Source organism: Typopeltis vanoorti, chromosome 10 (assembly GCF_054136105.1).
Source record: "Typopeltis vanoorti isolate ZY-2024b chromosome 10, IOZ_Tvanoo_1.0, whole genome shotgun sequence".
NCBI classification, from domain to species: Eukaryota; Metazoa; Arthropoda; class Arachnida; order Uropygi; family Thelyphonidae; genus Typopeltis; species Typopeltis vanoorti.
In genome coordinates, this window is record NC_143558.1 from 97,017,333 (window position 1) to 97,043,785 (window position 26,453).

At 36.2% G+C, this 26,453-nt stretch overlaps 1 protein-coding gene across 2 annotated transcripts in view; it reads right to left on the bottom strand.

Annotated features, from left to right (window-relative positions):
• Psn (presenilin) overlaps nucleotides 1-26,453 on the bottom strand; it is a 180,086-nt gene that overhangs the window by 90,379 nt on the left and 63,254 nt on the right. For both annotated transcript variants that reach the window (XM_090398665.1, XM_090398664.1), the window contains exon 5: nucleotides 6,402-6,622. In XM_090398665.1, coding sequence (XP_090254791.1) covers nucleotides 6,402-6,622 — 221 coding nt within the window. The remainder of the gene's footprint in view (nucleotides 1-6,401; nucleotides 6,623-26,453) is intronic.

Genomic DNA, 26,453 nt, shown 5'->3' on the forward strand with positions numbered 1-26,453 from the left:
ATTACCATTCATCTTATGCTGCCTCTATAATGCCTTTTTCCTCTGTATCGTATTGCTGTTCATTCATCCATTTCAACATTTCTGATCACTGGAACAACATTTAGACAATGGTTCTACTAGATAGCTTGAATATCAAAGCAGAATTGATCTTCTTTCCACCCAACTCCTCATTCCATGCTACAACTGCATGGAATGAGGAGTTGGAATGCAGTGTTGCTCCTCAGCTTCTAATAATAACCAGCCTTGTAGTTCCATATATACCCTTTCCTCACACTGCTCTGCTGGCAACCATCCCTATAATCACTTCGTGGTCACTCTCACCAACTGGAGGATGATTTGACACTTCATTTATAATAACATCCTCTGATAAGATGATCAAATCCAAGACCTTGAATATTCATGTGCCCTCTGTTACATATTGCCTGAAATAGTTGTCCTCAGAAACTGGAGAAACACATTTTCTTTACTTCCGGCTGCCATCTCATCATCCTACTCTATATTGCCACAATTGAAATCACCCATAATGATCATCCTTTTCTGATCTGTTTGGCTAATTTGATTATATATTTCATGGTTATTACCATGTCTATAGCAACATTCAACTAAGTATTTTATTCTATTCATATTCTATTCCATATTGCCTCAAAAACCAGTGCCACTATTTCCCTCTTACATCTGTACCTTGTATGAACATGACTCTTTTTCTAGCATCAATAGCTAGAAATTTTATCTTTTCTATCATGACAAAATACATCATAATACATTATCAAATCATACCCTTGCATCTATTCCTGTCATGATGTCATTCTCATCCAACCATATATCACTTATTCCAACAATCTTTGGACAAACAAACTCAATCAATGCAACCATTTCATTTGCCTTGTTTCTTATAATTCTAGCATTTGTATACAAATATAACAGCTCATTCCTGGATCTATAACAAGTTTCGCTGATACCACTTATTAGATGCGACTTCTTCTTACTTTCCTTGAGCAATTTTGTTTTCTTCTTATTCATCCCTGAACCTTCTTCAAATCCAACTGTTTCCTAGATTCCAGGTCATTCCCTCCCTTTTGTCTACATAAGCATTCACATCCTCTTGGAACATTAGCCTTTCTAATGTTGTATTCTCCTCTCTGCCCTCTCTCTCTCTATTTCCCTGTTTTCTTTGCACAGAGAAAAATGGGGAGACTCACTTCACTCTTCCTTACTTTCACACTCTTTCACATTTCTTACTTGATCAGATAAGCAGTATCACTGTCTTAGCTGCGGCAACACACTGACATTGCTTATTAGATGCGACTTTTCCATACTTTCCTTGAGCCCTTTCTTTTTCTTTTTATTCATCTCAGAACCTTCTTCAAATCTAACTACCTTTCCTATCACATTATTATCTTTTATCCTTCTCAACAACCTCCTGATATCGAATCTTACATTTTCCTTGTTCCCAGTCAAGTCATTTGTCCCTATTACCACTACTAACTATTTTGTTGCTTACTCCTCATATGCAATGCCTCACTCCATTCATCTTATCTCCAGGAAAACAACCTGTGCATCTTCTCATTTACCACACCTATAATAATCAAATCCCCATACAACAGCACTCGGTCTTTTACCTCTTTCATACTGACATCATTCATTTTCGTCTTCTTCACTCTTCCACACATATCTACAATTCTGTTCATTTTGCTGTGCATCCATCTCATGCCTTATCTTCATCAACTAATCTTTCAAATCAAACTATTGATTGTTTCATTCCACAGATCACTCATTTGCTTTTTTTGAAACTTTTTTACTGCTTTTACAGTGTCCCTTTTTGATATCAGATGAGCACTCATCCTACTTGTGGCATTCTTGTTACTATCACCTTTGGTTACCGATATGTCACCACCCATGAAGTCTGCAATCAGATTACACTTTGCACACACACACTCTCCTTAAACATCCATAATTTATCAACATAATCTAATGAATACATATAGCACGCCTCACATTTCACAAAATTATTAAAATCAAAATCTTATAAGGCAAAGACGTCATCTTTCTTTTGCCAATTACTATACTCTGCTCGAAGTTTAACAATTTTGTAAACAAACTTACACAACCCCACACACTGCAAATGTACAACTTCTATGTCAACTCTTACCCATAAACACAACTTATTTACAATTAATTAGTCAAAAAACTTTATCTGAACTAGGACCCTTCTTTACACAAACCTTCAAGCAAAACATCACGTGTTTAGGATCTAATGCCATTTCCAAAGATCCCCAAATTTTTCTCTCGGTTATGTCATAGCAACAGTATAATAGTTCTGATTTATCACATAACACTTGATGTCTCATTGCCAAAGTGTCTTATGGGTCAACTGAGGAGAGCACATGTGATGACAAAGCTGGGGCCTCACTCCTACAATATTCAATATCTCAGAGACGTTCTTTAATATGTTGCTCAATCAATATTTCTTTCTATCCACAGCAAGATGACCAGCAATCTTACCATAGCCAATAGACACCCAAATATTTAAGTGGGCTCAGTTGAGATTTTGTGGATCGGAGTAGTGATCTCATCTTGATAAAGGGAGTAAATATCGCTTTGATTTTGTTATTTTTTGCCAGCTTTATGGAAATAGAGCTAATATTTTAATTAAAATAATTGTTACCATCTTATTCCAATTGTCTGCCTTATCAACCCCTACTTATATATTCATCAACAGGCAAAATCTACATGCTTATTTTGGCCTATAACTCTCTAAAAAACACATGCTGAAAAAAAAAAAAAACAATATATATATATATATATATATATATGTTAAAGATGCCAAGCTATTTTAAACCTGGTTTTACTCCATTTCCCAAGTAAGCATACAGAAAAATAAGTCAAGTTTGTGCCTGCACTTATTGCAAGTCTAGGTGACCCGCAAAGTAGTGCAAGTCTAGGCAACTTGTGGTAAAGGTGGAATAAGCTCTGATCACTATTCTTAATATTTACCTTAATGCAAAGCCCATCTCCTTGAAGAGATGTATGATGCTATGCATTAAAGGCATAGCTTGGCATCTTTAACATATATTATACCCAAGGTAAAAAACTTTCTACATATATATAGTATTACTTCAAGTATGCAATCTTTTTTTGAACATGTGCATGCAATGTATTTCTAAGAGCTTTTTTCTTTCATATTTAATATTTCTTTCATACTCCTGAAGTAATTATCAGTTTCCATTATCTGATATCCCTTTCCTACACAAATCTTCATACTGGTCATTAGCTGAAGAATTCAGACTGAGGAATTCTCTAATAAGGATCAATGTGCCCTGACACATTAATGATTTGAGAAAGACTTACATAAAGTGAATGTTTTTTGGTGGGGGGGGGGGAGGAAGTGTTAGTGAAATAGACTAGTAATTATAGGTATTATTTCTGGGAAAATTCTCATATTACTCTTCTAAGAAAATATTATTTTTATGCCTATTTAGCCTATTTTTCTTTAGGAGTGCCCCTTGCCCCTTTTATGATAACATTGGCTTTTTACTCAAATTTTAGGGCTTTACCGATGTTTTATATAGGCAGCTATATCATCATCATCAAATTCCTGACATGTATCCTCAAGGGGTGTACAGGATATGATAGTACTAGATGAAAAATTTACATCATTACTAACTTCCTATCTATAATTTTCCTCCAAATCAGTCTGTTACTTGAAAAGACTCCAATATTATCAGATCTTATATTTCTATCGTCTAAGGCACTTTGTTCTGTATCAATCTACCTATATCTCGGTCTTCCTCTGGGTCATTTTCCTGCCAACCTGGCAGAGAATACTTGTTTGGCTAATCTTTCCTCTCCCATTCTGTTTAAGTGACCATACTACGTTAGATTAGCTCTGCTAACGCATTCCTGGATGTGACGATGTTAAGTTCTTTCCTAATATCCTCGTTTTTAATATGATATTGCCATTGATGCCATCTGTTCACGCCACTAATCTTTCTCAGGACTCTCATATCTGCGGTCTCTAGTCTTTGGTCAAGTGTTTTACTTCTGACCCAGCTCTCAGATCCATAAGTTAAAACTGGTTTGAACACTGTCTTGTATACAGCTAATTTAGTGTTCTGACTAAATTTCTCTCTTATTCCATATGAATTTATTCAATTGACTGCCTACCATACTAGCTTTGTTGATTCTGCTGTCTATTTCCATATTTAATTTACTATCTTCACTAAAAATCGTGCCTAAGTAGCTGAAATGTTTTACTTGTTCCACAGATTCTCCGTTCAAAACATAGTTGACATTTTCAACGATTCTACCTATTTTCATTGTCTTTTTTTGCTGACCTTCATACCACTTCTATTACAACAGTTATTCAATTTAGTCACGGAATCTTGCAAACTTGTAGCAGATTTATTTAGATGTATAACATCGTCCGCATAAAGCAAAGAGCTGCATTAACATCTCCAATTCTGATAGTAGGTTTAATACCACTTTCCTTCATAATGTGATCCATATAGATAATGAATAACAGAGGGGATAATGTACATCCTTGTCTCACACCAGATTTAACATTAAACCATCTTCCTGTACTTCCTTCAATTCTAACTGCTGACTTACAACTCAAATAAAGACTAAGTATTGCTTGGTATAATTCCCCATTGACACCATGAATAATATATAGGAGGAATAATTCAGACATACCTTTGTAGGATGTTGCTGGTTGTCTTCTAATTCAGCGGCATCCTAGCGTGTGGTGATATACATCCATCTGCTGTTAAAGGAAGGAAGTATGATTGAAATGAAGGGTTGGAAAATGTGGGGGTAGAGAGATGTGGGAGAATTATTGGTGAGGTAAGGGGTAAGGGAACTTTTTGAAAAACCCTTTTTTTTTCTTTTTTTTTTAATTATTATATTATTAAAGGTGAGCAGAGAATACTTTGGAAGGGTGGGTAAAAATAGAAATTTTTAGGGAAGGATAAGGATATGATGGAATAAAATCAGGGCTGGGAGTAAAGGCGTGTGAGCCGTTTCGACAGTGTGTCATCTTCGGAGCCTGTGGTATCTGTGTTGTTGATACACCAAAGACAAACACCAAGCCAGCATGACAAAGCCTCCACTTCTCCCATGAAACTCCGAAGATAATGCACTGTCAAAAACAGCTCACATTTCCATTACTCCCACCACTGATCTTATCCCATCATATCCTTACCCTTCCCCAAAAATTTCTACAATATTTCACCCCCCCCCCAAAGAATTCTCTGCCCACCTTTAATAATAATAATAAAAAACCCTGGTTTTTCAATAATTCCCTCATGTCTCTCTACCCCTCACATTTTCCAAACCTACCAACTTTCAATAATACTTCCTTCCTTTAAAGCAGATGAATGTATATCGCCACATGCCGAGATGATGCCGAATAAGAAGACAGTCAGCAACATCCTACAAAGGTATGTATGAATTATTCCTCCTATATATTCTTCATATAGCTATCTATATAAAATATCAATAATGCCCTAAAATTTGAGTAAAAAGCCAATGTCATTATAAAAGGGGCATTCCTAAACAAAAATAGACTAAATAGCCATAAAAATAGACTAGTAAGGTTGCTATCCAAATTTAATTTCAATGTTAGTAAAATGAACTATTTTCTTTATATATACAGAAAGTCCTCAACTTCCATAAGTTAATTTGTTCTGAAGATTTCTGTTGAAAGATGAAAATCCACTTAAGTCGAATCTTTCTCAAATATGATGCATTTTTGGCATATGTTGTTTCAAAGGATAATTAAAGCTATAAAAGCCATAAAACTATAATTGTGAGAAAACTAATACAAACAGTATTGCATATTTGTTATGAATATGTAATACCATATGTATTAGTTTAAATGGAAGATATTATGGATCCAGCCACATTTTATAGCCAAATGTAGAAAGAAATTTAAGTTTTTTGTTTGTTTGTTTTTTCAAACCAGAGCGCTTATGAGAATATAACTTTTGGAGTTACCGTGTACATGTCAAGTAGGTTCAAAACAAGGTAACTCCAATGCTGAAAGGTAACTTTCTACATTTGACTATAAATATGGCTAGATCCATAATATCCTCCATTTTAATATTTTACTTATGCCACGGTGAAGCCTTTAGACTCTATGTTTTCGCTATCTATTATGCTCGCAAAGTTGGGCCTGATAGATTGTATTGCTAATCATAAATTAAAGTACCACAACTGCATATCTACGAATCCACGTAACTCAAAGACTTACAGTACTTTGTAATCTGAAAGTGCTAATAATTTTCATGTTATTCTTTTATAAACATTTTTTCAACTTGCTTGAGTTGGTTTTTTAAAAGCCTGTAAAAAATACATACACACACTGTAAGCATCAAAAGAAAAGAAATATACCATTCACATACCCCAAACAGAAATGACTCCAAGAACTACCCACGTTGTCCAATCTGGCAGATATTTGATAAATACAAGTGCCATAAGAGCAGAAACCAATATCAAATATGCTTGTTGAAGAAATAAAGGTCCTTTCCAGTGAATACTGATCATTCCAACTACACCAAAGTTCCACATTATTATGGCTACAGTTATATAATCCATTGGGATATTATATGCACGAAGAACTTCCCTAAAAAAAAATTATAAAAAAATAAAAAACCCTGAATGCCTAGATAATAACTATGTTATATCAAATTCTTTTTTATTAAGGTTACACAGAAGTCAGCATTCAGTGAAGAATTTATGGAGACACAAATACATGGGTTGGAGTAATTACTTTACTTATAATTAAGAAAATAACACTTGACATTTCGACCTCTCTATCGAGGTCAGGAAAATATACATATGCACAGTGCACAAGCTACATGACACTACACAAAAGTAAGATAAATCTACATCTTTGTTTTTCTCCCTAGCCTGACCTCTGGTGGAAAAAAAAAAATTATAATTAAAAAAATAATAATAGATAAAATATATACAAAAAGATAAATTAACAAAATAAAATAAATTTATATACATATCAGTATACCAATATACAGATAATGGGAGGGGAAAGGAAGGGATCCCTCTAAATAAAGTTTTATAGCGGAACTACATTAAACACACCTCTACAGTCCTCTGATACTACGGTTTTCTTCTGCTGGGGTTCTGCCATCATGTTTTGGATGATACATATTGCAGATGGATCCTCCAGATTCTTGGAATTATTAATCTATCATTTCCGTTTAGATTTGGATGATGTTTCAGCATCTCACAAGCTTCCTTGAACTTTCTTTCAAACCAGGTTTTGGTGTGGTGCAGGGAAACTGGAAAAGTACCAAGTCCCTACCCCGCACTAAAACCTGGTTTTGAAAGAAAATTCAAGGAAGCTTGTGAGATGCTGAAACACCATTCGAATCTGAACAAAAAATGATCGATTAATAATTCCAAGAATCTGGAGGACCCATCTGCAATCTATATAGAATCCAGAACAAGATTGCAGAACTCCAAACACAAGAAAACTGTAATATAAGAGGACTGTAGAGATGTGTTTAATGTAATTCCACTATAAAACTATTTTTTATTTATTTAGAGGTTGCTCCCCCCCCTTCTCTATTATCTGTATATTAGTATACTGATATGTATGAACATTTATTTTTTGTTAATTTATATTTTTGTATATATTTTATTATTTATTGATTATTTTTTTTAATTATAATTTTATTTCCACCGGAGGTCAGGTAAATGATTAACAGAGCATTTAGATTTATCTTACATTTGTGTAGCATCATGTAGTTTGTGTTCCGTGCAATGTTTTCTTGACCTCAATGTAGAGGTGGAAACGTCGACTTATTTTCTTAATTATAAGTAATTACTCCAACATGTGTTTATGTCTCCATAAATTCTTCAGTATGTATGTTATATCAAAATTCATAATAAAATAAACTATAAGGCAGACTGTTTAATAAATATGTATACAATGCTATTACAGAGGAAACAAAATACAAACACAAATCAGTATCAAAGTATATATTACAAGAAAAATGTTCACTGCATTTAGAAGATAACAAAGAAAAGTAGTTTTATTAATCACCCAAGAAACACCATGTAGTTCATTTTCACATGACAGTCCAATAATCCAGCATTTATTCAGTCTGAATTTAGGGTTTTCCTGTCTGGTGAGAGTATACCAGAAAAACCACAAATATTTAAAAAAAAAGTGATGTTATCCTAAATAAATGGGACAACAGAGTAAAAAAAAACAAACCATTATAATAAGCCTGATTAAAAAAAACAGTAGGGTTCAAATGACAAAAATGGATACTTCATACTGCTGTGAACAAGATTAGATGTCTGTCTATGGCTAATTCATATGTATCCATATGACAGAGCCCATCAAGCTGGTTAAGCCTCCATAGCGTAATTGGAAGAATAGTGGAACATTGCACCCTTCGATTAGAGAAGACCCGAGTTCAATTCTAGTCATGATGAAAAAATCTTTATATGGACTTTTTCAACTGAAGATGAGTCAGTTGATCTCATACAGAAGTAGCAGGGTTTTTCTCCCTGAAACTTGGGTTTTTTCATCCCATGTACAGACAAATCGGCCATGAGAACACACAATTTACAGACAAAAAAATAGTGGTGGTAATGAGCAGTAATTGGCGTTGATGGTAGTAATAGTGTCGTTGTGTGTATTTGGAGGATTAAGTAATAAAGGAAACGATGAGATATGTGTAATGGGTAGAGTGATCACCACTGATGAGTCCTTAGAGGTATCATGTAATAATAATAATTAAGGGATTTTACCAGATAATAGCAGGATTTAAAAAATAATGGAGGGTAAGATGGGAAGAGCATGAAGCCATCACAGGAGCTGCATAAAAATGTGGTAAAGAAGGATGTGAGAAGTAGATTTTTGTGCATTGTGAATGCAGAGAGTGCAAATGATTTCAAGGTTAAATATGATAGACTTGCTGGTTGAGTAGACCTCCTACAATGAGTCTACTGACTCCATGGAGGCTACTACAATAATAAATAGAAAGGTGATCAGTAGGTTAAGGACCAGTACAAAACACAACTAAGAATGGTGAAGAAGTGAAATCAGATTGAGTTGTTGGCATTGGACAGGTTGACTTGGCAAAAAATTATTTTCATCAGTAAGACAAGGTTGACAGAAAATTATATAGTTACAGGGATAGAATGTAAATGCATTATATTTTCAGGAAGGAAAATACAAGAATAGGATAGCAGGTGGGATATTGCTGATTATAGCTGAAGAACTTCAAAATTATATGTTAAGGAAGATTTTAGGTTTAGAAGAGATGATTCATTTGAGGCTAACTGCTGCAAGATTGATGCCAACAGGACAAACTATACTGTTGGTTGCTGCTATAGACAAGAGTGTCCACAGCAAGATGTGGATCCCATGTAATGGCAGATTAGCACAATGAGTAAAGACCGAGCAATTATCATGGGAGACTTCAACTATGAGAATAGACTGGAGGGAAAGAAAGGGGACATGGCAAGATGGAAGTGGTATTTATACAGTTGTTAAGGGATAACATGTCAAGGAGGGGTTGAGGGGCTTGAGAGTGCTGGATCTGATAACAGCAGCTGAAGATCTACTCATGACAAAGGTAAGCACTCTGCCGCCAATCAGGGAAAGTAACCATGCAGTCTTGATCTACGAGGTTGCTAAATACATGAAACTGTGTCTCAAGAAAGGATTTATGTTCGACAATAAAGCTGGCAATTATGAAAGAATCAGAAGGAATCTTGGAGAAGTGCTATGGCTTGAGAAGATACTAACATTCTTTCCTTGGTGGGGGATTGTTTGAGAGGAGTATCAGGCTACATACCCACAGTCAGGAGGATAAATCAAGTAGGAATTAAGTGGATGCATAGATATAAAGCAAGAAATGGAAAAAAAAAAAAAACTATAGAAGGAACAAAGATAAAGGTGATATGAGCAGTACAAAGTGCAGACAAGAAAGGTAACTAATTAATATGGCATGAAAGGGTAAATCAAATTATGGAAGAACATAAGCTAATCAGTTCAATGTAAGTCCAAAATAATTTTTCCATTATGTAGCAAATAACAAGAAGAACGACTACATCAATGCTGATGGTAGGAGAGTGACAGAGGCGTCAAAGGTGTATGAACCAGGTGAAGATTTTGCAGTTACTGATATGAGAGAGATCAACATCAGAATTAAGGTAGATAAACGGGAGGTGCTCAGCATATTGAAAAATATCAGTGTAAATACAGCAGTAGGACCAGATAGCATGTTAGCCTGTGTGCTAAGTGAATGTGCAAGAGAACTGGCAGTGTCTCTGAAGTCATTCAATCAAGAGAGTTTAAATTACAAGCTAGGAAAGAGGGTAAGATAATCCCATTACATAAAAGTGGCTAAAAGACAGAAGTAGCAAATTACACACTAATTAACATATCTCAGGAGCAGTGGTTAAAGTGTTAGAAAAGCTGGTTAAATGTAAAATTCAGCAGTGGGGTGGATAAGAATATTATACTTCATGGTTAGCAGCATGGCTTTGTAAAAGGCAGGTCCTGCCTTAGTAATTTACTCACATTTTATAATAGTCACAGCAGAAAGATAAAAGAAATTGGCCATACCATGACCATTTGCAAAAGTATCGCGACAGAACACTGCATGAAAACTATTACAAAAGTTGATACAAATGAGAACGAATGTGAAACTGGTAGCATGGATAGGGGATGGCTAACAGACACTCGAGAATGGTATATGGTGGAGTGGAATCTAGGAAAATTAGGGTAAGTAATGGAGTGCCTCAGGATTCCATACTAGGACCACTACTACTCTTTAATTAGTATATTAATGATACAAAACTGGGTAGGGCAATACTATGATAAAGTTGATAAAGATGATGTAAATATCCTGTAGGATGAATAAAATAAATTTGCGTTGTGGGTGAAGGATGATGATTTCCAGTTTAATGTTGCAAAATGTAAGGTTATATGCTTTTAGTTGAAAAGGGTACATAGTGTGTATCATAATGATGATAATGGATTGCTGGAAATGGATTAGGCTAGGGACTTAGGTTAATGAGTTGACATTCAGAGGGCATATTGCAAAAGCTGGTAAAATAGCTCAAATGATTACTTGGATGTTGAGATGTTGAAAAATATACACTAAGAAGTAAAGATAGGGAGGTTATTGTCCCTCTTTATAAAGTTATGATTCACCACATTTTGACTACTCTGCACAGATTTGGTCACCTGGTTTTTTTGGGGGAACAGAACGTGGAGAGGATTCAGAAACAAGTGGCGCGGTTAGCTTAGTGGCTATGCGCTTCGCAACCATATGCCTGGGGAAGGAGTGTCTTAGGGTCGATTCCCGTCGGTGACGTGAGGAGCTGAAGGATCTTCCTCAGCCATAGCCAAGTTAGCCAGTCTTGGGCGTGGACAGCAGGGTTTTTTCCCCAGTTTATTCTGGGGTTTTTCATCCCGCAAAGCAGGCAAACTGGCCTTGAGAACTTAACACTACAGGCCATAGGATACACTGGGGCATAGGGCTGACCACCTTATCCTGTAAACGGAGTGAGGTCCGATGATCAATGGACCCTCGACACCACAAGGTAAAAGAGGGTATAAAGAAGATGAGATGAGATGAGGTGAGGTGGCAAAGCCTGTGACAAGTTTACGTATGTGTTTAAGGTGTATGAGTTACAAAGTTTAGCTGATAGGTGGAAAAGAGGGAACATGACAGAAACTTGTAAACTATTAAAGGGGTTCTATAAGTGATGCAAAAGAAATTTTTCAATACATAATGAACAGAGAGAGAGAACTAGAGGTATTTCCTAAAGTTTTGTAACAGTATGGTTAGTATGGGTGTGTGGACTAATACTGCTTAGAGACTGGTGAATGAGTAGAATGGATTGCCAGAATTAGTTGCGAGTGCCCTGACAGCAAATGAGTTTAAGGAGAAGTGAAATTATACAGAGGATGTGAAATTGAAAGTGATCACCACTTGGTTTTAAGTAGGATAAAAATGAATATTACACTGAAGAGAACTGTAGACCAGTGGTTTTCAAATTTTATCAGACTGAGTCACACTTAGCAATGCAAATTTCTATTGCAGCAAAACTGTGTTCTTAAAGAGAGTGCTGTGAGAGTAATAAAGATAGAGAGAAATGAAAAAATTTTGGAACAAGTTGGTGAAAGTTGCATTAGTTTTTCATAAAGAAAGAAGTTTAAATGTTTTAGATGTTATGTTATGAACTTAACTAGATCAATTGTGAAAGAAATTAAAACAATGCTGGGGAGAGATAAAACTCTCATCATGACCTTGATCTTCTGGCAGGCAGAGAAAATCCTGGCACCCTAATGTCTTATTCAAGTATTAGTAGAGGCATTATACATCACTATATATCTTTCTTAAGTTGTAATCAAATCAGAATTGGAGTGGGGAATAAATTGGAGTGTTTCTTTCAGAATATATTAGAAAACAATAATTAAGGAGAATGCTATATTTGTTTAGCATATTTGAATCACAAAGGTTAAATATGTGAACCAACATTAATGAGCCATGTAAGAATGGCAAATATAAGGGCAAGAGAGAAAGTGTGAATAGAAATACTTTCACTATTGGCAAACAAATTATTAATAAAACAAAATCACTGAATTCTGAGTCAGCTCTTCTGAGTTGATGATTAGTCTTGATGCTGTTTTCTTGAGTACATACATTTGGTAGAAATGATGGAACATCTCAGAGAAGATTTTCCTTTTGCTATAACTGATTTTTTAATTAATCCTGGCTACTGCACTTAACCAATTCTACTAGTAAATAAAAAGCATTTCTATAGGAAGTACTTTTCCACTCGCACTGGTTAATTATGTCATGAAACATTTTGAACAATATCTTCTCCACAACATTAATCCTAGGCCATCAGTGTGATGCAAATATCTCTGCTATATAGAACATTTCAATATCTGAATGTCCAGAATTTATTACTAAGATTAATGTTTGTGGAGAAGATATTGTTCAAAATGTTTCATGACATAATTAACCTGTATAGAACTCATGAAAAGAACTCAATGGAGTGAAAACATACATGAAAAGAATTAAACTGTTTAATGCTTCCAATATGTCATCTCAGGCAAAGAGAGAGAGAGAGAGATCATCATCATTATCGAATTCCTGACATGGTACTCTCAATGGGGTGTACAGGATATTATGATACATGAAAAGATTACATAATTTCCAACTTCAATTCGATAATTTTCCTCCAAATTAATCTGCTATCTGTTGAGACTCCAATATTATCAGATCTTATATTTTTTTCTTCTAAGGCACCTTTTACTGCATCAATCCACTTACATCTTGGTCATCCTCTGTTTTCCTATCATTCTAGCATCAAACACTTGCTTTGTTAATTTTTTCGTCTCCTTTTCTGTTTTTTTTTTTTTAATGACAATACCTCATCATATTCTGAATGACAATACTAAGTTTCTTCCTAATATCTTCATTTTTAATATTCAGGAGTGGCTCATGCATAGGCACTGCAGAACTGCAGCACCCCAATTTTTCTCGATATATAAATATATTTCTTAATTTATTTATATTTGCTTGTAATATTTAATTTTATCATCAACATCCTATACATTTCTCTTATTTGTAAAACAAATAATAAAAATCCAAATTGTAGCACTTAGGAGGGCGAAGGACGCTAATGGCATTGTGTTTTCCACAGTGTCATATTGCTACACACGCAAACATATGCACATCATAGTGAGATGCGAGCTATTAGCATAATGCAGCACTGTCCGTTGCACAGTTCCACTGTTGTTTATATGCAGTTTGCGCCAGTAGTAGAGTGTTCGTAGTGCTTATCATGTTTACTCCATCTATTTAAATATTTGGACATTACAATTAAAGACATAACATTTGTTATAGTAATTTTTTAAGTAATTTTGAATTATACCAAACTGTATAATTTTATTGATAATAAACAATATTTTTTCATGTTTAATTTTATTTTTAATTTTTACCATAATTTTGATATTTTATCCAAACACGTATACACTTATAGTGTGTATGTATATTTCGAAAGTTGCAGCACCTACACGATTTCAAGCCACGAGCCAACACTGTTAATATTCTCATTGATGCCATCTGTTTACTTACCTAATTTTTCTAGGAACCCTCATATCTGCTACTTCCAGTCTTTGATCAACAGCTTTAGTTCTAATCCAGCTCTCAGATCCATAAGTTAAAACTGCTTTGAATGGCGCCCTGTGTGTGCATGCGTGCGCATGTATATATGTATGTACAATTCACCCTTGAAAAATGTGGGGGTTAGGGGCACTAACCCCCTGTGCAGCAAAAATCCACATAACTTTTGACTCCCCCAAAAACTTAACTACTAATAGACTACTGTTGAGTGTAAGCCTAATCTATAACATAAACAGTCAATTTACACATATTTTTTATGATATGCATGTATTATATACTATACTCATACAATCAAGTAAGTTAGAGAAAAGAAAATCATAAAGTGAAAATACATTTATAGTACTCTAACGTATTTATCGATACCGTAAGTTTATGTTGTCTGTTTACAAGATGTTTGTCTGTCAGTACCTACATCAATATTGTCTTATATGATACAAAGCACTGTACATGTTATACATATTACTAACACAAGACATGAAAAATGAAAAGATAATGTGAAAAACAAATTCATATTTATTTACAGGTATAATGATTCATCTGAGCAATAAATACAAAATGTTACATTCGGGAAATGACAATCAAGGAAAAGAAGGAGTAGCCATAGTATTCAACACAAAATACAAGGCTAATCTTCTTGAATGGCAGTCAGTCTCAAGTAGAGTGATGTGGGCAAATATCAGAATGGGGAATTGAACAGTGACTCTTATTTGTGCCTATGGTCCCACACAAGGTTCTACTATGGTAGAAATGGAGGAATTTTTTGATGCTTTAGAAAAAGCAACTGACACAATGAAAAAGGAAAAGTTGGTCCTTGTTAGGGATCTAAATAGCAGAGTAGGAAATGACTGTCAGACATACAAAATATTTTGGGAAAATTTGGAGAAAAGAGCAAAGCTAATAATAATGCAAATACCTGTTGGATTTCTGGTCAGGATATGGACTGGTTATTACTAACACAATGTTCCAACATAAAAATGTGCACAAATTCACATGGAGAGAAGAGGCAAGGAATAAGAAAAGTCTCATTGACTATGTTATTGTTGATAGTGATGTTTTCTCCCTGGTGCTGGACACCAGAGTGTACAGAGGATTTGAAATTGGAAGTGATCACTATTTGGTCTTGAGCAGGATAAAAGTGAATTTTATATTGAAAAGAACAACATGTAAGAAAGTTTTAAAGCGAATAAAAGTTGAGCAGCTCTCAGGTGTGAGCTGTAGACTAAAACACACAAAGATTATTGAAGAAAAAATGAAAGAGTTTGAGAACAGGAACCAAACCTTGGAGACTCAGTGGCAAGCCTTGAAGAAAACTGTGATTGATTCAGCCAGAGAGGCATGTGGTGAGGTTGTCTACAAGGATAGAAAAATCAGAACTCCATGGTGGACACAGGAAATTAAAGAGGCAGTGAAGGAAAAGAAGAAAGCATATCAAAAGTTCCTGGCAAATAAGTCAGCTTCTGCTCTTAGAGAATACAGAGACAAATGTAAGAAAGCGAAACACTGTGTAAAACTAGCTAAACAAAAGTCATGAGAGGACTTTGGCTAGAACATAGAAAATAAATATCAAGAAGGTGGTAAGATATTCTGGAGGTTGTTGAAGAGGATTAGAAATGGAGGAAAGAGTGCTCTAAAAGGACATGAAAACAGGAGAAAAAGATATCCTTGAAGTATGGAGTAATTACTTCGAAAAATTGCTAAATGAAACAAGCAGTGAGAGCACAGTGGTAAAAAACACTCAACAGGCATACAGTCAGGAATACATATCCATACTTGAAGCAAAAATAGCCATCAAAGGCTTGAAATGTGGAAAGGCAGCAGGAGTAGATGATATTTGACCAGAAATGCTGAAGTATGGTGGTATAAAAGTCTTCCAGTGGCTGCACTGCATAGTTCAGAAAGCCTGGACAGAGGGACGAATTTCCGATGATTGGAGTAGAGGTCTAATAGTACCCATATATAAAAAGGGAAATAAAATCGAATGCGAGAATTACAGAGGTATTTCCCTACTGAGTGTTCCTGGCAAGATGTATGCAAGTATACTTGAGAAACGGTTGAGAAGAATTGTGGAAGAAAAGCTTGGTGAAGGACAAGCTGGATTCAAGCCAAATAGAGGCTGTCAGGATCAGATCTTCACTTTACGACAAACAGTTGAGAAAGCAGGGAATATAACAAAGATCTGTATTTAAGTTTTGTCGATTTGGAAAATGCATATGACAAGGTGCCAAGAGAGAGAAGCTATTCAATACACTACAGTTATATGGTGTCAATGGGGAATTATACCAAGCAATACTTAGTCTTTATTTGAGTTGTAAGTCAGCAGTTAGAATTGAAGGAAGTACAGGAAGATGGTTTAATGTTAAATCTGGTGTGAGACAAGGATGTACATTATCCCCTCTGTTAGTCATTATCTATATGGATTACATTATGAAGGAAAGTGGTATTAAACCTACTATCAGAATTGGAGATGTTAATGTCTGCTCTTTGCTTTATGCGGACGATGTTATACTTCTAAATAAATCCACTACAAGTTTCCAAGATTCCCTAACTAAATTGAATAACTGTTGTAATAGATATGGTATGAAGGTCAGCATTAAAAAAACAAAGACAATGAAAATAGGTAGAATTGTTGAAAATGTCAACTGTGTTATGAATGGGGAAACTGTGGAACAAGTAAAACATTTCAGCTACTAAGGCACGATTTTTACTGACGATGGTAAATTAAATATGGAAATAGACAGCAGAATCAACAAAGCTAGTATGGTAGGCAGTCAATTGAATAAATTCATATGGAATAAGAGAGAAATGAATCGGAACACTAAATTAGCTGTATACAAGACAGTGTTCAAACCAGTTTTAACTTATGAATCTGAGAGCTGGGTCAGAAGTAAAACACTTGACCAAAGACTAGAAACCGCAGATATGAGAGTCCTGAGAAAGATTAGAGGCATGAACAGATGGCATCAATGGCAATATCATATTAAAAATGAGGTTATTAGGAAAGAACTTGACATTGTCAGCATTCAGGAATGCCTTAGCAGAGATAATCTCAGGTGGTATGGTCACTTAAACAGAATGGGTGAGGAAAAATTAGCCAAACAAGTATTCTCTGCCAAGTTGACAGGAAAACGACCCAGAGGAAGACCAAGATATAGGTGGATTGATACGGTACAAAGTGCCTTAGACGACAGAAATATAAGATCTGATAATGTTGGAGTCTTGACAAGTAAGAGACTGATTTGGAGGAAAATTGTAGATAGGAAGTTAGTAATGATGTAAATTTTTCATGTAGTACTGATTAATTATATTTAACTAATTACTTAATAAATAAAAGTTATTTTAATGCGGTTATGACTTAATTCTGCATCTTTAAGCTTTCATTTACATTTCTCCCGACTGCGAATGGTACCATGTATGCTGTAAATGTTTATATGCATAAGTTTTGATACATTTTAATATTTTATAATGGATTTGTGTTTATTTTGTGGTATTAATGATTAAATAGACTAGTATCTACATATATTTTATGCATTCATGACGTACCAAACTTTTTAATTTTTTCAATATTTCTAAGCTGTACTTCGTCTACGAGTTTTATCAAATTGTCGCAAATCTCCAAAAAATTTTTCTAATATAGTTATTGAAAAAAAAATCCATGTATAAGTGGACTTGCGCAGTTCAAACTCATGTTGTTCGAGGGTCAACTGTGTGTGTACACATCTAAGTAAGTGTAAAACACCATGAAACAGACCACCCCTATTTCCATAGGGATTGTCTACTTCCATATTTAATTTGACATCTTCGCTAAAAAATTGTGCCTAAAAGATTGAATTATTTTTCTTTGTTCACAGAGGATGAATGCTAATATTTTTAATATTCTTATTTTCACAGTCTGCTTTTTTATTGCTGCTTTTCATGTGAAGTTTGTTACAGCAGTTATTCACTTTCGCTGAAAAATGCTGCAGATTTGTACTGGATTTATTTAAGAATATAACATCATCTGATATATATAATAAAAAGCTAAGATTAGCATCTCCAAATTTGATGTCAGGTTTAACGCCAGTTCCTTTCATAATGTGATTCACATAGATGATAAATAAAAGTGGAGATGTGCACTCATGTCTCACATCTGATTTTACATTAAATCACTCTTTCTGTATCTCCTTCCATTCTAAATGCTCACTTAAAACTTAATGGACTATAATGATCCACTTATCCTACAAAACTCTAGAGTTTTGAACATCTTTTCTCTTGACACCTTGTTACATACCTTATCCAGATCTACAAACACATATCCTTGTTGCATTCCTATGGTTTCTGAACAATTTGTTTTAAAGTGAAGAGGTGATCCTGACAGCCTCCATATGACAACCTCTTCACCAAGTTTCCATTCCATAATTTTTTCCAAGTTTCTTCTCAAGTATTCTTGCAAAAATCTTACCTGGAATACCCATAGAGAAATTCTTCTATTGTTTGATTTTGCTTTTACTGATGGATACTATGACAGCTCTGATCCAATCATCTAGAATTCAATCTTCTAAATTATGCAGTGCAGTTACTGTAAAACATTTCTACCTGCATATCTGGGCATTTTTGGTCAAACATGAACTAATGTATGCTGCTGCATTTCCACGTTTAAGGTTTTGACAACTTTTTTTTGTACATCAAGCATCAATATGTGTTTCTGATTGCATTCTTCTTGAATATTTATTGCTTGTTTTATTTAATAATCTTTCAAAAGTAATTACAGGTATCTAAAATATCTATCTTTAATTTTCATATCACCTTTATTATCCGATTCCTTTTACAATACTCTTTTCTCCATTTCTAATCTTTTCAATAGCCCACAGAACATTTTGCTACCTTCCAGATATTTATCTTTCAAAGTCTTATCAAAATCTTCCCATGACTTATTTAGCTACTTTTACACACCACTTCACTTTCTTATATTTTTCTCTATATTCTCTCATAGCACATGATGTGATTTATTTGATAGTAATTATTACTATTATTACGGGCAACTCCAGGGAGTCATTAGACTCATCGAGGGAGGCCCCAAATCATATTCATCACAACTATTTGACATTCATACAGTATCTATCATACCTCGCCTTAAACTCATTCACTGTCACAGCATCCACCACAGACTCAGGGAGCGCATTCCACTCATTCACTACTCTAAAAGTAAAGAACCCAGCTCTAACACCTTTACTAACCACACTTTTGCCCAGTTTCCATGGATGTCCCCTAGTCCTCCCACAACCAGCCCTGTTCTCAAAAATATCTTCTGAATTAATTTTATAGAAACCCTTCAGTAATTTGAATGTCTCAATCATATCTCCCCTCCTCTGCCTATCAACCAATTTTTGCAACCCACAAATCCTCAACCTGTTCTCATACGGTTCATTCCACAGACCTGCTATCATCTTGGTCACTCGCCTCTGGATCCTCTCCACCTCCTCCCCATCAAGAAGAAACCTAGGTGACCAAATCTGAGCACAGTAGTCTAGATGGGGTCTTATCAAGGCTCGATAGAGAGGAACAATAACCTGCTTGTCTCTGCTTGTCAACGTATTCTTCAGCAACCAAGTGATCTGATGAGCTGTTTTGGTCACTTTTGCAATGTGTCCCCTAAATTTCAATTCCTTATCTACCAACACTCCCAAATCTCGTGCCTCATCAATTTCCTGGAGCAGGGTTCCACCAATGCAGTAAACTGCCGCCAATCTTTTCACCCCAAAATGCATAACCTTACATTTTGCCACATTAAACTGACATCCATTCTCCTTAGCCCAGACCTCCAATCTATCCAAATCATCCTGCAAAATTTTGACGTCATCTGCATTCACTATTGCCCTACCCAAATTCGCATCATCCGCAAACAAATGAACTGTTCCTCTCAGATCATTTCCTATATCATTTATGAACAAATTAAACAGCAGTGGTCCAAGAACAGATCCTTGTGGCACACCACTAGTCACAGGCCGTCTTGTGGACTCTACTCCCGAGTAAACCACTCTCTGATATCTCTCCGTCAACCACCCTCCTATCCATCTCACCAACCCTATGTCCATTCCCATATGCTGCAATTTACTGATTAGAATTCCATGTGGAATCCTGTCAAAGGCCTTGGCAAGGTCCAGTAGAATCACCGTAAACCCATTACCCTTATCCAGTTCAGCCGTCACTGTGTTATAATACGTGAGCAAGTTACTGAGGCATGACCTACCCTTCACAAAACCATGCTGTCCCCGATACAGTATCCCATTTTCTTCTATCCAATCTTGTATTTTCCTCTTGACTATTTTCTCTAAGACCTTGACAATGATTCCTGATATGCTAATCGGTCAGTAATTTACAACAGCAGTCTTGGAACCACCTTTATGCAGTGGAACTATTTTCCCCTCTTTCCACCCGCTCGGGACTAACCCAGACCCGAGACTCAAATTAAACAAAATGGTCAAGGGTACTGACAATTCTTTAGCTGCTTCTCGTACAACATGAGCTGGTATACCATCCAATCCCACAGATGTATTGACATTGAGGTTATGCAATAGACCACTCACCTCCACTTCATTAACCACAATTCCCGTATAATCTACTGGTTTATTCGTTTCTGCAATGTCACCACCTGGATGATATACTTTTGCAAAGTGCTCACTCAGTAACTCAACTATCTCAACTGATTCAGTTACCTCCCTACCATCGGCATTCTTTAAAATCAATCTGCCATGTACATTTTTCCTTTTACTTGCTACATATCTAAAAAACTGTTTAGGATTCTCTTTAGCCTGCATGGCCAATGTTCTTTCGTAATCCTTTTTTGCTTTTCTTACCACACTCGTCACCCTTCTGGCCTGCGCTTTATACCGTTCATGTGCCTGCCGGTCACCCTTCTCCTTAAATTCCCTCCATAGTTGTTTCTTTTTTTGCAACTCAAGCTTAATGGTGTTATTCATCCATTTAACCCCTACTTGATTTATTATTTGGACTCTAGGTATACAGTCAGCCATTGCTTCATGCAAGCACTTCTTAACTACCTCCCATGCACTATCAACTTCTAGTCCTTGCAGTTGTACATGCCATGGCACTGAACCAATCAAACTCCTAAGCTTGTCATACTTTCCAGCCCGATAATTCCACATGTACCCTGTCTTAATTGAAAATTCTACACCTTTAGCCACCTCCCAAGTTAAGACCCTATGATCCTTTTTTTTCCCCTGGACAGCCCATCTGACCAAGTCTGCCATGGAGAGATGACTTTTTTTTTGGTCCTTTCAGGCAATTTCACCATGACTCTCTTACACTGAATCAATGTTTTCTTTAAGGTCTGCCACTAAGTCTCCAAGGTTCGCTTTTTATCTTTAAACTATTTCATCTTTTTTTTATAAATATTTGAGTGTGGAGTTTGCCTCTGAGAGCCTCTTGATTACTTTATAAAACTTTTGTATATATTTTTCTTTTCAGTAAGTCATTTTTATATGGCTCAAAACTAAATAGTGATCACTTCCTATTTCAAATTACCTGTAGAGTCTTGTCCTGAACCAGCATGATGATATCACTATCAACAATAATATAGTCATTAAGACTGTCTTATTTCTTGTCTTCTCTCCATGTGAATATGTGCATATTTTTATGTACATAAAAATATGTGCATATCGTGTCCTGAACAGAAATTCAGCAGGTACTTCAAAATTATTATAAATTAAAAACGAATACCAGATATAGAGAAATGTTTCTCCAAAATTTTGCTCTATGTCTGGTATTCATTTTCCAAATCTTCAACAAAGGGCCAACTTTTCCTTTATATCAGCTTTAATGGCTCAAAAAAAATTGCTCTGCTTCTTCCTTAGTAGCACCTCCTTTTGTTGGACAATAGGCAGAAATAAGTCACACTGTCTGATTCCCCATTCTGATGTTTGCCCACATCACTACTTGATAATGCCTGCCATTCAAGTAGATTATCCTCATGTTTCGTATTGAGTACTGTTGCTACTATTTCCTTTCCCTGATTATTATTTCCTAAATATAACTGTAAATCTCTCATAAGTAACTCATCATGTTCGTTTTTACATGTTTTTCTAAGGAGATTGCACTTAGAGAAACTTCAATTTTGTCTGTAATAATCTTTATTTAGTTATTATATATATTATTAATAATCTTGTATTTGTAATAACTTAACCATGAGCCTTTGTTAAAATAATGTGGTGTATGACATTATGTAATGCTGTTAACCCATGTCCATATGTGGCAATTTCAAAAGATGCGCGAAGGATGTCATGTTTGGATGTCAATACATGACCATATATGGAAGTTTCAAGAGACATGCACATGTGTAAAACGGAAGTCTGGGCCTTTATAAACCGAATCATCGTGAAGGATTTTGTCTTAGGTTTCTCAATCTTCTCTTACCTGGGTCTGCCACCATATGAGGTCCATTGTCAGTAATCAAAACAGAAGCATCGTAAGTCGTAGGTTTCTCAATCTTCTCTTACTTGGGTCTGCTGCCAAGTGAGATCCACTGTCGGTAATCGAAAGAGAAGCATCATAGGTCTGAGAGTTCTCAATCGTCTCCTACCTGGTCGCCACCATGATAAGTATTGTGTCGATCATCGGAACATCTCACTAGGAAAGAGCTGCACATTGCCGCCATGTTAAGGATCCAAAAGGGCATAGAATAATCAATGACTCAGACAAAGAAGAAATTTGGTGGGAGATCAAGAACGAGCCAGCAGAAGGAAAGAAAGACAAAAAGGAGCAATTTGTGTGAACAAAAGATTCATGAAAAAGGCAGTTCTGAACAAGAATTGTAAGTACATACATACTTACAATTCTTGTAATATGTACTATTTCCAGACAAGAATGTACGTCAAGTGTGTCTGCTTACGGGTACAATAAGATTGTGTAAGTTAAGAACTGAAATAAGCTCAATCAAGGTGAGTCAATCACAACTGTGTATAATTAATTCTTGTAAGAGCAAGAAGAGTATTGTACTAGATAATGTATTAATATTGATTTATTATTAAATCACTTAAGGAATTGAACAACGTAGATACGAATATAAATTAAATTACACTTTAATAAATATTTCTGATATTTCGGCAGCGTCACGTTGCCATCTTCAAAAGGAACTTACAAAAAAAGGCACGTGCACGTAGGCACTACAACACAGTAACTGAGAATGAAGCTATTGTTCTCCTAAAATTCCTGATGGTGCACTCTAGTGGGCTAGGTAGGTGTTCTTGGCCGTTAAGCTGAAGGTCTGTTGATGTAAGCCTCCAAAATTTGGGGCAGTCGCATACAACAAAATTTGTTGAGGTTTGGAGAGTTTCTCAGGGCTGAGTCTGATTCCATAAATAGTCTTTCGAATTTGTATTTGTTACGGAGTATTACTGTAGCTTTCTTCCCGTATTCTGTGGCATGTATCCAGAGCATGGTCTGCAAGACCAGAATGGCTGTACTTGTGAAAACGGATGTAGTCCTTGTGTTCAGAAATTCTGATATTCGCTGTCCTGCCTGTTTGGCCAAAGTAAGACAGTTTACAAGCAAGGAAGGAACCTGCTGCAAGGAACCTGGTATACACCAGGTTGGTCTAGGGGAAGTGGTTGGTCTTTAGTGGAGGGGATAAGGGATGCCAATTTTCTATATGGCCTGTAACAGGAGGTCAGGTCATGTTTTTTTAAGATTTTGGTAATTTTTTGATGATGTGTTCACTATTTGACCACACAGCTCTGAAACACTCCTCACCTTCTTAACACACTTAAACAACCAACACCCCTGAATCAACTTCACCCTGGAAAAAGAGGAAAACAACAGCCTCCCTTTCCTAGACACACTAGTCACCCGCCAGCTGATGGAACCTTGGTTTTCTCAGTTTATAGAAAACCCACCCATACAGGCAGATACATTCACCAACAACCCCCCCCCCTCACAACAATATGGTGTGGTGAAAACACTATACAACAGGGCTAAACTAATCTGTTCTAACGACATGGCCCTAAACACTGAACTAAATCACATCCTCAACACTTTCTCAGCCAATGGCTCCCCCCCAAAAAAATCCAAATATTAAAACCTACAAACCACAGCCCTCCTCCCCCCCCCCCCACCTCCACAACAAGGATTACTCTAAATCCATCACCATTCCCTACATCCGAGGCACCTTGGAAAAAATTACTAAAATCTTAAAAAAACATGACCTGACATCCTCTTACAGGCCATACAGAAAATTGGCATCCCTTATCTGCTCCACTAAAGACCAACCACTTCCCCTAGACCTACCTCGTGTATACCAGGTCCCTTGCAGCTGTAAACTGTCTTACTTTGGCCAAACAGGCAGGACAGCAAATATCAGAATTTCTGAACACAAGGACTACATCCGTTTTCACAAGTACAGCCATTCTGGTCTTGCAGACCATGCTCTGGATACATGCCACAGAATATGGTGGAAGAAAGCTACAGTAATACTCCGTAACAAATACAAATTCGAAAGACTATTTATGGAATCAGCCTCAGCCCTAAGACTCTTTAAACCTCAACAAATTTGGTTGTATGCAACTGCCCCAAATTTTGGAGGCTTACATCAGTAGACCTTCAGCCCCAACAGCCAAGAACACCTACCTAGCCCGCTAGAGGGCACCATCGGGACTTTTAGGAGAACAATAGCTTCATCTCTTCATTCTCAGTTACTGTGTTGTAGTGCCTATGTGCATGTGCCTTTTTTTGTAAGTTCCTTTTGAAGATGGCAACGTGACGTTGCCGAAATATTGGAAATATTTATTAAAGTGTAATTTAATTTATATTCGTAGCTACGTTGTTCAATTCCTTAAGTGATTTAATAATGCATAACCAACGTATAAGCCTGTCTACAAGAATTAACATCATCCACGGAGATGCTATCGCACGGAAGGCTCGCCAATACGGTAAAATGAAGTTGAAGTTCTCTAGACAATTAAATCGTCTCACTTTCCTAAAACGCTGTCGGGATAATCAGGTAATCCCAATCTGTGTAAAATTCAAGCACCATTTTGTTTCACAAAAAGCTCTCCATATATATATAACCGTGCCAGTTTCACGAACAAATCACCGCCACGCGGTTTCTCTCAGCGGACATTAACGAAGCTATTCTTGCCTTCGAAGAAGAGCTTTCGTGCACTTTAAATCACAGGCTTTGGTCAATTTTACATGACGTCTCGTGTACCACTGCAGACAAAGAATTTATAAAAGTACGAGACCGACAGATGAAAAAATTCGAAAAATTAAAACAGAATTCTACCGTCAATCCAAAACTTCCTACCAACACCATAAGCAACCTTTCTTCAGTTACCCTGAAGCACTCAACGCGCTTTCACATGACCATCGCCATTGCTCCTAGAAATATAACTGGTGAGGATATTATGATCCAGATCGAACGCAGAATCCGCCACCTTCCACATCAAATCGCCAACAGTGTAAGACTGGATGTAGCTTGTGTCCTCTCCAAAGCAAGACCACCAAACACCAACATAATCAACAAGGAATATAAAGCTCTGCAGGAAATGAGGAATAATAAAGAATTAGTTATCACCAAAGCGGATAAGGGAAATGCAACTGTAGTACTTAACCAAAAGGACTACACAGGTAAGCTTAATGCTCTTCTATTAGAGCAGGCTACTTACCTCCCTATCGAATACAATCCCACCAACTCACAAATTAGGAAACTTCACAGGCTCCTTAAGAAAGTCACTTCTTGGTCTGTAGAAGTTACCAACAGATTAAAGCCGTTTAACTCTATACCCCCCCCCCATATTTATGGACTCCCAAAAATACATAAAGAAAATGTGACATTACGTCCCATAGTAGACGCATTGATTCCCCCACATACAAATTAGCTAAACATTTGGCCAAAGCTCTCTCATACTATACTGGCAACACACCATCACACATAAAAAACTCAACCTACTTCAAAGCCAGCAGAAAAACCTTACATTCCAACATACTGACATAATGGTCAGCTTTGACGTCTCCTCCTTATTCACAAATGCGCCACTCAAGGAAACTTTAGAGCTAATCCAAGCTAAATTTTCTCCTGATATCTCAGCCCTATTTCAGTTCACAATGAACTCAGGCTATTTCATATGGCAGGGAAAATTCTACAAACAAATAGAGGGGAGAGCCATGGGTTCACCACTTTCCCTACCCTTGGCCAATTTCTTTATGGAGACCTTTGAAGAAAAAGCCTTAGCCTCTGCCCCACAAAAACCAACCATATGGCTTCACTACGCTATTTGG